The sequence below is a fragment of the Ziziphus jujuba genome, chromosome 12, assembly GCF_031755915.1.
Source record: "Ziziphus jujuba cultivar Dongzao chromosome 12, ASM3175591v1".
Classification (NCBI taxonomy): Eukaryota; Viridiplantae; Streptophyta; class Magnoliopsida; order Rosales; family Rhamnaceae; genus Ziziphus; species Ziziphus jujuba.
In genome coordinates, this window is record NC_083390.1 from 9,350,028 (window position 1) to 9,364,252 (window position 14,225).

Consider the following 14,225-nt stretch of genomic DNA (forward strand, 5'->3'; position numbering starts at 1 on the left):
TTAACCTAATGCTAAAATTGAAGATTAACACAAAACAAAATAAAGGAAATAAGATAGATCAAACCTGAACAAAACTAGGCTCTAATACCAATTCATACAAAGCTTGGTCAACTAGCTCTTAAATCCCGTATCACAATTAAGTTCAGATTCTAATGGAAATTTTACCCCCTAATAAACTTGGGATTAGAAATTCTGGTATATGATTAAGATGCCACAATAGGTGTTTGATGTCTTATTGATAAATCAAACTAAAATATTTTATTTCTATTCAATGTTTTAGGTGTTCAAAGAGAACAAAGAGATTTTTTCTCACAAATATTTTTCTGTATGAATAATGTACTAAATTTTATTGAGAAAATAAGCCCTTAAATAGGTTAATGTTCACAAAACAAAACCCTAAAACACTAGGTTAAAACCAGCTATAGTGATAAGAAAACAATGGTGTCGACAGAATTTCAATCCTTTCCTAATCTAATTTGGATTAATTAATTCCTTTATTTTGAATTAGGAATTAATTAATTTATAATTTAAATAATAAAATATCAACTTTCCTAGGTTAATTTTTCCAGCAAATAAACAAATAAAAACCAAAATAAAAGTTAGTTTTCTAGAACAAAAAGTCAAACTCAAATTAAGAAACTAGTTGACAACTAAGCTGTCTTTATCTAATCACCAGCTAGTTTAGGTTCCACATGATATTCCATATGCCATGTAGGATACCAAACAGGGTTAATAATGATTCTCATACATTGCCCCTTGATTGGAACTCAAATTGGCTTGAACAACAAAAGAAGTCAAAGCCAGCACCAAAATGAGCATTTTCGGCCAACAAGAGGAGTCATGCGCATAAGTGGAATTTAAATGCTTTTGCTTTGGCCTTGATATAATTCCATTGCCTCTTGATGATATCAATTAAGTTCATAAAGGGTTGAATCCATTCCTTGCTGTTCGAGGTCCAAAAATGTACCAAAACATCTTGTCCGGTCCATTTCCACCTTGGATACACATGATGGGCTTTAGATCTCGGGTATTTTCATACCCTCTTGAGATTGAATCACTCATTGGGTGAAACTAACCAGATTTTCCTTAAATCTTTTAGCTTGTGTCCTCATGATTAGCCTCGTCTTCATTTGTACAGGATCAGCACTCCAGTGCGTAGTCCGTTGTACAAATACAGGCGGATTCTCATGAGTTTCCATTAGAATCTGAATATAATTAAGATCTGAGCTAATATATTACGGATTTAGGAGCAAGTCGACCAAGGTTTATATCATTTGGTATCAGAGCCGATTTTTTTTCAGGTTTGATCTATCCTATTTTTTTGTTTATTTTTTGTGTTAATCTGTAATTTTAACATTAGGTTAAGGTTGTTTCTATCCATTCACATTCTGCATCAAAAAACAAAAAAATGCAGATTTTTCTTCTTAGCCAAATTTTGCTTACCGGTTTGTTGGTTGTTTTGCATATTAGTTCTTAGTAATTCAGTTTATTGTTGATCTTTCCTTGCTGTTTTAATCTTAATTAGTTGCATTCATATATTAAAAAAAAAAAAAGAGGAATTTTTAGAACATATTGCATAAACCTAAATTTTTGCAATTTGTTTTTGGCTTGGAAGTTGGTTCAAATTTTGTCAATTTGTTGGCTTTTGGGTTGTGGTTTGTAGTGATTCTTGCTATTGCAGATTGTGTTGATATAATTCTGTGAGTGATAAAAATAAACAAATAAACAAAAAGAAAGTCGAAGATTGAAAAAAAAAAAGGTCGGTTTGAAGGATTGAAGAATTGAGTCTGTTTGGGAGTGAAATTTCAATTGAGGATTGTTGGAGTTGCTGTTATTCAATTCTATACTATTGCTGGATGTTATAATTTTGAGTGCTAGAATTGTTTGGATCAAAATTAGTTAAGGGATTTGAGACAAAGACTTAAGATACGAGAACTAAAACCAATAACTAATCCATATTTGTTGGACTTGTGCTCTTGTTATTTGTTTGGATCCTTTTTTACCTTTGATTTTTGATTTGTTTTTTTTTTTTTTTGGTCCCTAATATTCTGGTTTATTCCTTTACTAAATCCAAAAATTTGTCTAATTAATTTTCCTTGTTTTTCTTAGAAAAAAAAATCAAGAATTAGTTATTAAAAATTCACTCGGTATTAGCTCGTTTTATTTGCTGTTTTATTGATAGGTTTAATTAGGAAATATTTATGATCTAATTGCTATTTTGAGTGTATTTTAATAGAACTTTGAGATATTCTTTTGAGTGGAAAAAGACAAGAGAGTGTGAGCTAAAAAGAGGGTTAAAACTTGCAACTAGTGTACAAACACAAGTGCCGAGACCTTGTTTGAGTGAAACATGTGAGGGAGTGAATTTGGTAAGGATTTTTCCATTATTTTTACTATCATGATAGATTCAAGGTTAAGAAGAGGAGGTGATTCATTAAGAAATATTGAAGAGGAATCTATGGGATTCAAAGGGGATTCTAGAGCTACGGGAAGTGGAGGTGAACCTATCAACATGATGATGATTTTGGAGCAACTACAAAGGATGAATGCTAGTTGTGATCAATTAGATCAAAGGATGGACAGATTTGAGAATTCCCAAGGTGTTCTGAACACAAGGCAAGAATTTCATGGAGGCTAAGGTCGAGGTCAAGGAGGCCACAAACGTTTTAGGGAGGAATCTGAAGGACGTAATTTTGGAGATAACCTCGAGGAGGAGTTTGAAGATGCTTTTGCTTTCCAAGAAAGGCAAACCCATGGGAGGCAAGCTCGAGGCGGAGATTCTCATGATGAGATTGAGCATGAATGAGACCAAAAGGCAACCATGGCATGGTTTTTGGGTGGTTTGAATTGAAGGATAGCCAACCAAGTAGAATTACAACAATATATGAAATTGGAGGAAATGTTACATGTGGCCAGTAAAATTGAGAACCAATTCAAGAGAAGGGGTACAAGCTCACTGTTTGGAAGAGTTTCCAATAGTGGAAGATGCAATTCAAGTGTTTGGAGAAGAAATCCTACATATGAATTAAGGCCAAAACCAAAGCAAGAAGAAGAAAGCTCCAATCGGCCATGGAGGGATACAAGGTCGGATTCCATTCAAGCACTTAAGTTGGAAGGTAAATTTGATCCTAAACCCTCAAGATTTTGAGATATTGTTTGTTTTAAGTGCTAAGGAGGAGGAAAAATTGCCAATGAATGTCCAAATCAAAGAATTATGGTGTTGAAAGGCAATGGAGAGTCGGAGTCCAAAAGTGAGGAATCCGAAGCTGAAATTTAATTCGTAGATGAAGTAATTGAGGATGAAGAAAAAGAAGAAGCCGAGACTATCAAAGCTTCAAAGGCCACATTGAGTTTGTTGGTAAAGTTGGTCTTGACCATGTACAAAGATAAGGATCAAATCCAAAGAGAAAACATCTTCCACACCTGATGTGAAATTCAAGATAACATTTGTAGTATGATAATTGATAGTGGAACTTATGCTAATGTAATTAGTAATGTGGTGATTAACAACTATTAAACATCCCGAACCTTATAGATTACAATGGTTTAATGATAGCGGTGGGATTAAAGTAAATATACAAGCCAAGGTAAAGTTTGGCATTGAAAATATGTGGATGTGGTTTCATATGATATTGTGCCTATGTATGCCGAACATATTTTATTAGGAAGACCATGGCAATTTGATAAAGAGTTGCTTTTTAACCTTTTTATTATAGTGGTATTTTGGACGTCGTGTACTGTCTGGTATAACTTGGTATATAGTGTGGTGTATAAGGTTATTTTCTTGACACATTTTTTTAAAACAAAATATTTTAAAATTTTTATTTTATTTTTATTATTTATTTTAAATTGATGTTTTAAATTAAATAAAATATTACTTTTAATATTTAATTAATTTATTTAATCCAAATTCTATAAATTAATGTAAATTTTGTTTTTATACTAAATTTTTTTAATACAAATTTTATTTATGATTTTATTTTACCTTATGATATTTCTTTCTAAATTTAATAATTTGTTAACAAATTATTTTCAATATAAGTTTTAATTTTAAATTTATTATATTTTATTTATTTATTTATTTATTTATTTTTGGGATATAAAAATGATGAGTTTTGTGAAAATGGTTTTAAAAAGGGGAAACCTTTCAAACTGAGTGAAATAACGAGAATTTTGAGTGAAAAATAAATATTTACTTACTCATTCATTTATTAATTTATTAATTTAATTAATTATTTATTTACTCATTCATTTATTAATTTATTTAATTAATTAATTATTTATTTACTTATTCATTTATTAATTTATTTAATTATTTATTTATTTATCTTTGTTATTTTTATTTCGTATTATTCTATTTTATGTATTAGTTAAGTGTCATTCACGGGGATGACTAGTATCTTGTTATTATTATTTTTTTGTTTTTAAATCTATTCTACGAAGCCCAAGTGTAGTAGATGTTGATCACCCGGGGCCAAGCCCAATGTCTTTTTTCCACTTATTTGTTCCAAGAAGAGCATTCCTTTTCCTTTACTTTCTTGTATTATTATTATTAGTTTTTTATAGTTTCTTGTATGCATATTAAATTCCGTATTTGTTGTAAACCCTAGTATTCTATGAATGATTATTATTTTTTTAATATTGTGCCTGTTCTCTATATTATTTTTTTATTTTGAAATCTTTGTATTAAGGTAAGAAAAATAAGATAATGCTTTATAAAAGTGTATTTTCTTTGCAATAAATTTTAGAGCATATCTAACCTTTAAGGGAAATGCTGTCTAAATTTTTCGTAGACAAGTACGATAGGGTGGATCCTGACAACTTCATGCAGAAAGATATGAAAGATTGTATCGGCATATATATATATATATATATTTTATGTTTACGGAAAGAATGCATAGGAAAAGCGTTGTTTTGTATGTCTTAGCTGGACATAGATTATATGAATATATATATGCGGATTTTATTTTATTACAGAATCAATTATAACGGTGCAGGTTCGACTTTCCTTTGATATAGATTAAGCAGCAGGTTGCCCGGTTCTACTTCACTAATTGAATATCTTCGTACAACATATTATGTATTTGTATATGTATGTATACAGGGATATGTGTGAGCCACAGATTCCTAATTATCAATGGAGAACACTAGTCTTGAATGCCTCTGCCCCATTAATTGTCCGTGCCCCTCCAATAAGGGAAAATTATTCGATTTAGAGTTATTTACTTCAATTATTGATTACAAGTAATAAATGACTTTGTCAAGAGTAATCAATTGAAAGCTACAGGTAGCATGTGACTGTGAGACTATGGGAATATGGAGTATTCAACACTTTCGGGAAGTATTTTCATCTAATTAATTAATTTCCTTTTATTATTTAATTTTACAAATATATATATATATATATATTTTTTTTTTCTCACTAATGCGCGTGTAAGGGTAAATAAAACTGCTATCAAATGTTCATGAGAATCTTGCCTAATTTGCTTGGAGAAGTTTTCTGCAAAGTTTACAATTATCAGGCTCTACTTTCACACAGCAAATGCTCAAGGGAGAAAGATTTAAAGTCACGTGATGGCCGACCTCGAAAGCAGCCATATTACGTAATGTACGCTATAGGGAAGAAATCAATCTAAGGGAATGAGAAATTGATTCATCAATCAAATTGGAAAAATTATAAAGAAGGAAAATTACCTCTTTCCCGATAACTTTTTCTATACACAATGTGTAACAAGGTGGAATCCTTGTTGGTGTACATAACAAATAAAAAAATGCCATGTATAGCATACATCCTAATTATTTTATAAAAATTCACATAAGCTTGCTATTCCTGTTAACCCTCTGTTATCCTTTTTTATTTTATTCTATTTTTTTATTTCTTTTTGCTCCTCTTCCAACTTCTTTTGCGTCACGCCATTTTTTCTTCCTAGAAAAGTAGAAACACCTCTCCAAAAGATAGTTACCACTAAATTCTTTTAGGCAATAGCAAAGCAAAGTCATTTCAAAAGTACAGAGAAAACATTAAACATGTAACTCAAACTAAGCATAAATAGATATGCCCTTAACTTTCCCATCAATTAAAAGTCAAACGGAAGAATAATTACCTTTGGGCAAGCAAAGAACAGTCGCGTGCAAGGCGATCATACCATCTCTTCCACCATAATAAGATTCATCCCTAAGTTTGAAAAAACACTAGACGATATCAAAAAACTATCTCTCCACAACCACAAAGAGCGGCGACTCGTGATTATGTTCTTAAAGAAACTGTCTTCTCTGCCCCCTTTTTGCTTGCTAATTCATTCCTTTTACAAAGAGCAAAGATCTTCTTAAGAAACAGTCATCAATATTAATTACGGAGAAAGGGGATTCTTTGGAATAGATCGAACAAGCCTAGAAAGGGGCTTCTTTGGAATCGGTCCAACAAGCCTAGTTCACCTTTTGAGGGAAAGAATCTCTATGAGGTTCAAAAATGGGGAGGTGTTGATGGGGTAGTATTGGCCCTCAAAACTATTACAGAAATGGGATTTCATCCTCCTCCATTGATGACTGACGCGAAGCTTTCGGTTCAACCACTTACAAGAACCCTCCGACAAAAGGGTTTTTGTATCATGTATGGGAACCTTTCCAAAATAAATCCATGATCATCATTTTGGTCTGTGGTCCACTTTCCATTGGTTTGGGAATGGAACTCAATGGACAAGGATTTCTACTTTTCTAGGAAGTAAAAATGGCGTGAAGCAAAAGGAGGTGGAAGAGGAGCAAAAAGAAATAAAAAAGGATAACAGAGGGTCAACGGGGTTAGCAAGCTGATATGGATTTTTATAACATAATTAGGATGTATGCCATACATGGCATTTTTTTATTAGTTATGTGCACCAACAAGAATTTCACCTTGGTACGCATTGTGTACGAAAAGATTTCTCCCTCTTTCCCATGGATGTAATGGCTAGCTGGCAACATAGTTTTTTGAATGCCTTACTCCACGAATTCACAAAATGAATAAATAAGGAAAAATTAATTCTGTGGAGCCTACAAATGGTGGCCAACTTCATCATCTATGGGTGTATCATGAAAAGCTAAGTCCTAATATGAGAAATTTTTCTGTACACAATGCGTACCAAGGTGGAATCCTTGTTGGTGCACATAACTAATAAAAAAATGCCATGTATGGCATACATCCTAATCATTTGATAAAAATCCACATCAGCTTGCTAATCCCGTTGACCCTCTGTTATCCTTTTTTATTTTATTTTATTTTTTATTTCTTTTTGCTCCTCTTCCACCTCCTTTCGCTTCACGCCATTTTTGCTTCCTAGAATAGTAGAAATCCTTGTCCATTGAGTTTCATTTCCAAACCAATGGAAAGTGCACCACGGACCAAAATGATGATCATGGATTTATTTTGGAAAGGTTCCCATACATGATACAAAAACCCTTTTGTCGGAGGTTTCTTGTAAGTGGTTGAACCGAAAGCTTCGCGTCAGTCATCAATGGAGGAGGATGAAATCCCATTTGTAATAGTTTTGAGGGCCAATACTACCCCATCAACACCTCGCCATTTTTGAAACTCATAGAGATTCTTTCCCTCACAAGGTGAACTAGGCTTGTTTGACCGATTCCAAAGAAGCCCCTTTCTAGGCTTGTTCGATCTATTCCAAAGAATCCCCTTTCTCCGTAATTAATATTGATGACTGTTTCTTAAGAAGATCTGTGCTCTTTGTAAAAGGAATGAATTAGCAAGCAAAAAGGGGTAGAGAAGACAGTTTCTTTAAGAACATAATCATGAGTCGCCACTCTTTGTGGTTGTGGAAAGATAGTTTTTTGATATCGTCTAGTGTTTTTTCAAACTTAGGGATGAATGTTATTATGATGGAAGAGATGGTATGACCGCCTTGCAAGCGACTGTTCTTTGCTTGCCCAGAGGTAATTATTCTTCCGTTTGACTTTTAATTGATGGGAAAGTTAAGGGCATATCTATGCTTAGTTTGAGTTCCATGTTTAATGTTTTCTCTGTACTTTTGAAATGACTTTGCTTTGCTATTGCCTGAAAGAATTTAGTGGTAACTATCTTTTGGAGAGGAGTTTCTACTTTTCTAGAAAGAAAAAATGGCATGACGCAAAAGAAGGTGGAAGAGGAGCAAAAAGAAATATAAAATAAAATAAAATAAAAAAGGAAAACAGAGGGTTAACAGGATTAGCAAGCTGATGTGAATTTTTATAAAATGATTAGGATGTATGCTATACATGGCATTTTTTTTATTGGTTATGTGCACCAACAAGGATTCCACCTTGTTACACATTGTGTATAGAAAAATTTCTCGTCCTAATACTACTATATAACTTTCTTTTATCACGCTGTAGTGTCCCATTGCATTTATTTCAATAAAGTAAATTAAGTTATTTTATTTTTCTTTAGATATTTTAGCCTGCTTATCTTTCTACATTCTTAGCTACTTTGACCCGTTATAATATGTCCTGATTTATATAGTCTACCACCTTGGCTTCCACAGCCACATGTATATATATTTTAGTGCTTCATTATTTATGTTTGTGGGCTTATATTTGATGTTGTCATTCGTGTTTGTTCATTCAGATACGAACATTCATATTAGAAAGAGTTCGGCATTTATTCATGAATGGATTTACATATGTTTTCCATTTGGGATCTTGCATAGCAATTAGATAAAATATATTTTCTTTATAATTTTTAATTACTTGCAACATTTATGATTTTAAATGAATATCTGCCAAGATTCAAGATAGTTATAATTATCTAAACTTTTCTATTCTTTGGATTGGAGGCTAATCATATGTTCATTATTTCAAGAGGAAGAAGACACAGGAGATGAAGAAATTATACAGGACGCAATGCATTGGATTAATTAATCTCTCACAATCAATCTGTTCTAGAGGCAGCTTATATTTAAAGCTAAAAGCTAACATGGAATGACACCAGGGAAATTAACAGCAGCACTTATAATTCATTAATTCATCAACTATTATTATTTTGCAAAGTATATACCTTTAGGCTAAATACAGGCTACGGAGCACAAAGACTTATATTCATAAAGAGTGGGAATGCTTCATTGCACCAATAGTCATCGATTACAAAATTGCTCACCTCATTCCGGTATGTCTTTGTCAATTAAATAATAATATTAAATATATGCATGCATGGAAAATTTCTATAGGGGCAGGTGGAGATCTATTTACACGTTTACAAGAATGCCTCATAAAAAGCTACCATAAAGCTCATTCAAAGCTTCCCGAGGCACTCTTCTAAAGCTACAAAAATTTGTATTGGATGCATATTTATCGGCCAATTAAATAATTAAATTATCTGCACAAAGTCGTCATAAAGCAAAGAACAAATGGAAGCAGTTTGTGGTACAATATTATAATATTGGCCCATGACTAGATAGCTTCAGGTTGGTGATCTCATTCTCAATGAGATCAATGCTAACCGAGTGCCATTCGGATGAGAAGACCTATCACACCAACTCCTTAAGATGTATAAGCATTCATTGGGTATTAATTCATTTATCATTCATATTTTTTATGACTAGTGTGGGCAGTTGTGAGGTATTGGCAGGTTATCTAGTGTTCAATCCTACATTGTCCGAGTATGGATTATGGAATAGTTCAAATGTGATAATAGACACTCTTATAATATCGAGGTCTTTTTATAATTATTGGCTTCAGACCTTTAAAGAATTTTAAAGTTAAGCATACTCATGCGAGAGTAGTACAGGAGTAGGTGATGGCTCTAAACCAAAATCCTATACTAGCTAAATTGAGAACAATATTGGTAGAAAGTGACATGTCAACCACCAAAGATGGAGTGTTACAATATTCATTTGTATCATTTGCATTTTGTGTATGCATACTTGATACTAAACTTCCATGCAAAAATGACTCGTTACTACATTGTCTAGTCTTCCTACAATTAAAGAAGGCTACAAGCCTTATGCATTACGATAGGACCACAAGCCGGTCTTAGACTAGAATGACTACAAACCAGTTTTAAATGTCAGTTTTAGATTGGAATGACTACAAGATTAAGGTGATTTGAGCTATCCTTTTTCGCACTTAGTAAAAACAACATGCTGGTCTTGGACCAATAAAAACTACAAACCACATACATTGTCGGGCATTTTACCTATCTCGAGCCACTTCTTGACCATAAGTAAGATGCTAACTTGGCAATTCAAGTGGTGGAATGATAGCAAAATCTACAGTCTCGAACTACATGCTAGTCCTTGATACATAATTGATACTTGAGAAGAAATTAATAGTATCGGCATATTCAAACACTATTAATTAATCAGCACTATGTTTGATATCGGCCATGTTAGTATGGGTACAAGTAGTAGAATATGAAATCAGCATAAGAATAATAAATGTGGAGTCGACATGAAGATGTTCATCAATGTAAAACAAATTGAAGAATTCTCAATTCAGAATTTAACACTAATCACTCCACTAAGTGACTTCTTTATTCATAGAAGTGGATGACTAACTATGTAGGTGTATTTCATTACTCCCTAAATATCTGCATAAAAAAAGGAAAATATGTATAAACTGCCTAAAACAATTAGGATTCTATGGTCCAAAATCCAAATAGATTGGGGATCCTAATTAAAACATAATCTTTCCTCAAATAATAAATTTTTATTTATTTGTTTTTCCTACTTAACCCTAATTATGAGTCTATAAAAAGGCTTTAAGCCGTTATACAAGGTACGAACGAATAATTTTTGCATGCCTATTACTATCTTCTTTTTTTATTTTTTTATTTTTTTCTTTTGCTTTTTTACAGAAAGTCTAATGGTCTCTTTTGACTTGAGCATCAAAGAGTGTTTGGTCGGGGTCACACTAGCATCCCAAAGGCCTTCTAATGTAGTTTTTATTTTATTTTACAGGCTCACAGGGTTCATCAATGGTAAAAGAGGATGCACGATTTTTCATTGTTGATTTTTGCATCAACAATGATATACAACCTTATATAATACCCATATAGTATATAATTTAAAAAAAAATAAGTATACATGTGTATGTAGATGTTTAGTACAAAATATATAATTTCTATATGGTAACAAATATTCTCTATAATAGTTACCCCAAGGAAAATATATATATATATCCTGTATGGGAAATTTTGTGCAATTTTTGCTTATAATCAAGCTCAGTTGACACCAATATTGCATTGCTCTATGTCAGGTTTCACAGCGGTCTTGTAACGATATCCACTAGAACAGAACAGAAGGTAGAAGAAATTCAGAGCACCAAGTCCAGCAATTAGGAAGTAAAAATAATCCAATCTTCCTTCGTTTATATCATTCGTCAACCAGTCCGTTGTGTTGTGCACAATATTCACAAGCAAACTGCTCAAATAGCTCCCCCCAGCTACGCTTAGATAGAGTAGAGAATTTCCAATGCTTCTCATATTATGAGGAAACTCGTTGTTGTAGAACTCAATCTGTCCAACCACATTGAAAACTTCGTAAAAACCGTAGAAGATAAGCTGAGGGGCTAGCCACATTCCCGACATCGTTGCAACGCTACCGGGTTGAGGGTTCGATATTGCTAGAGACCTCCTCTGTCTCTCCACCACACCAGCCACCACCGTGCATAGAATTGAGCAAACATTCCCAATTCCTATTCTTTGGAGAGTTGAAATTCCTTCTTCACTTTTGGTGATTTTTCTAACGGTGGGTAGTAATACCCTGTCATACAGTGGTAGCCATATAGCTATTGTTATGTATGCTATAACACTGAGTGAACCTGGTGGGATTTGGAAATTTGGTCCAAGGTGGAGATCCATTTTCATAGCTTGTGATACTGTAAATGTTCCTTGTGTTGTTATGGAGACGAAGCAGATTATACCGGATGCCCATACTGGGATAATTTTTATCAAGCATTTTAATGCTTCAACTTGTTGGACGCTACATAGCCTCCATGGATTTGGACAAGGCCCATTATCATCTAGTTTTAGATATTGATCACTATTGTCCACTATTAAAGCAGCTTTGTTGAGGAACCTGTATATCAGAGAAACAGCATCAGCATAAGGATATGAATCACAATTAAGAAATGGGTTATATCTTATAAGCTATGGTATACTATATAATAGATAGCTAATATTTTGGTGACTATATATATATATATATGAATCACAATTTAGAAATGAAACAAAGTTTAAAATAAATATTCCAAAGATATATCTAATATAATTTACAATTGGCCCTTTTCGTAGTTTGCCCTAAATATAATTGATTAATTTGATATGAAAAGTATTGTCATCCTCTCTACCAGTTTCAAAAATTCATCATTATCCTCCCAATTGTTATAATTGTTATAGGAGTGCAAGTGACTACTAGATCAATAGTACCATTTTATTACCTAAACTGTGTGGAGAGTGGCAGCTTGGCCACATCATTTTCTGTAAGAGGAGGATCAAAGTATTTGGCATCCGTTGGAACCTTGTGATTGCGTTTATTATAAGCTGCAACAAGAACTTGAAGAATCCCGGAGAAAATGCTCCCCTCAGGCTTTTCACACACGTAAAATTTGGATCCAGCTAAAAACAAGAGAACAGAGCAAACCATAAGGAAAGTAGGTATCCCAAAACCTAAACCCCAGCTAATGGAGTTTTGGATGTAAACAACAACGGTTTGACCTGTCAAGTAGGATATAGTATAAATGGTGTAGAAGCAATTATAAAGACTGCTCGTTGCTTTCTTTCCTTCGACAGTGGAAGTATCAAACTGATCAATTCCAAAGGGAATAGTGCAGGGCCATGTTCCACCAGTGGCTAAGGCTATGCAATATAAGCCAATAAGCAAGACCCAAAGTTGGGAATTTGTATAGCTAATGCATTGACCTAGCTGTTCCAGTGTTTGGCTGCATTTTGGTGGTCTAAGTTGTGGTATTGATGCTGTTAGAGTGATTATTGCCATGCCCTGCTCATGATGTTGAGTAATTTGTCAACCCGAGTAGTTAGTATTACAAATTTATTAAAAAAATAATAATAATAATTGTAATGAAAATAAAGTATTGAAATCTTGAGTTATGGACTGCAATTGCTCCATGTTTTTTGCTTAAATTGTTTATTTATTTATTTTAAGAATACTAATACTATATTTATATATATATATATATCACACCCGTGCCCTTGGGCAGTACGACACTGCAGATTTTTTTTTTTTTTTTTTTGTTTCCTTGTATAATGATTCCAAATTTGAACCCTGCGTCTCTTATCTCAAACAATAATAATAATAAATAAACATACATAAACAAAAACAGAAAGGTAAACAATTTAATAGTTATAGAAGAGAACAAAATAGTATTAAAACTTACGGGAATAGCTGCAAAGGAAGCCAAAACAATGGTAAGATATTTGCCAAGGTAAGCATCAGAAATGAAGGCTCCAACTAAAGGAGAAAGGTTGGAGGCACCATTCCAGACATTGAGAATATTGGCTGCCACCACTTGATCCATATGAAACTCCCTCACCAAATACACCATAAAATTTCCCATCAACCCGAACGTTGTCAATCTCTGAATAGCTTCATTTCCTGCACAACATTTTCCGGAAAATTAAGTCCAACTCAAAATAAATAAATAAATAATAAAAATACCTTTCTTCACAAATTCTATAATATACATACACTCTTTTGAGTGACAAAAAGTATTGACAGTCCTATTCACCAAAAAAGTATTGACAGACCTAAGATGTAAGGCACGGCCTTCCAACCAAGCTTTCTTGAGGTGGTGGTGCTAGTAGAAGATGATAAATCAACGCCATCGTTTTCTACGAATGCTATCTGTAGAGAATCATCTTCAGTAGTCCTACTACTGCTTGATTTGTGTTTGGTGCAACAGAAAAATGACCATAGAGAGGGTCTACAACTTTTTCTCGTGTTTTCTTCCATTATTTTTCTCTCTAGCTGGCTGGTTTTTCAGTTTCTCTCTATGGGTCGGAGTTTCTTTCTCAGCTCTCTCTTTACTATATCCAAATTCGTTTTACACCTATTTATATGGGAAAAACGATTCGGTTTTCATCTAATCTTTGTCTAATTTTCTGAATTTTTTCAAGCTAAATATTGTTATCTCCTATTAAGTCAGCATCGTTAATGCATTGACCAAAATTCAATGCTATTTCCATTTTTATAGAACGATGGGTATTGAAAATTAATATTTGATGAAGCATAATAAATATGGTT

General features: G+C 33.0%; 1 protein-coding gene across 1 annotated transcript; it reads right to left on the bottom strand.

Moving 5' to 3' along the window:
• Nucleotides 1-8,831: 8,831 nt before the first annotated feature.
• Nucleotides 8,832-13,934, bottom strand: LOC107428793 (putative protein NRT1/ PTR FAMILY 2.14). Its single transcript, XM_016039382.4, has 4 exons — nt 13,730-13,934; nt 13,360-13,577; nt 12,403-12,962; nt 8,832-12,041 (listed from the first exon to the last, which is right to left on the bottom strand). Exons 1-4 carry the CDS (start codon nt 13,932-13,934, stop codon nt 11,186-11,188), a joined length of 1,839 nt encoding a protein of 612 aa, XP_015894868.3. The 3' UTR covers nt 8,832-11,185.
• Nucleotides 13,935-14,225: the final 291 nt, after the last annotated feature.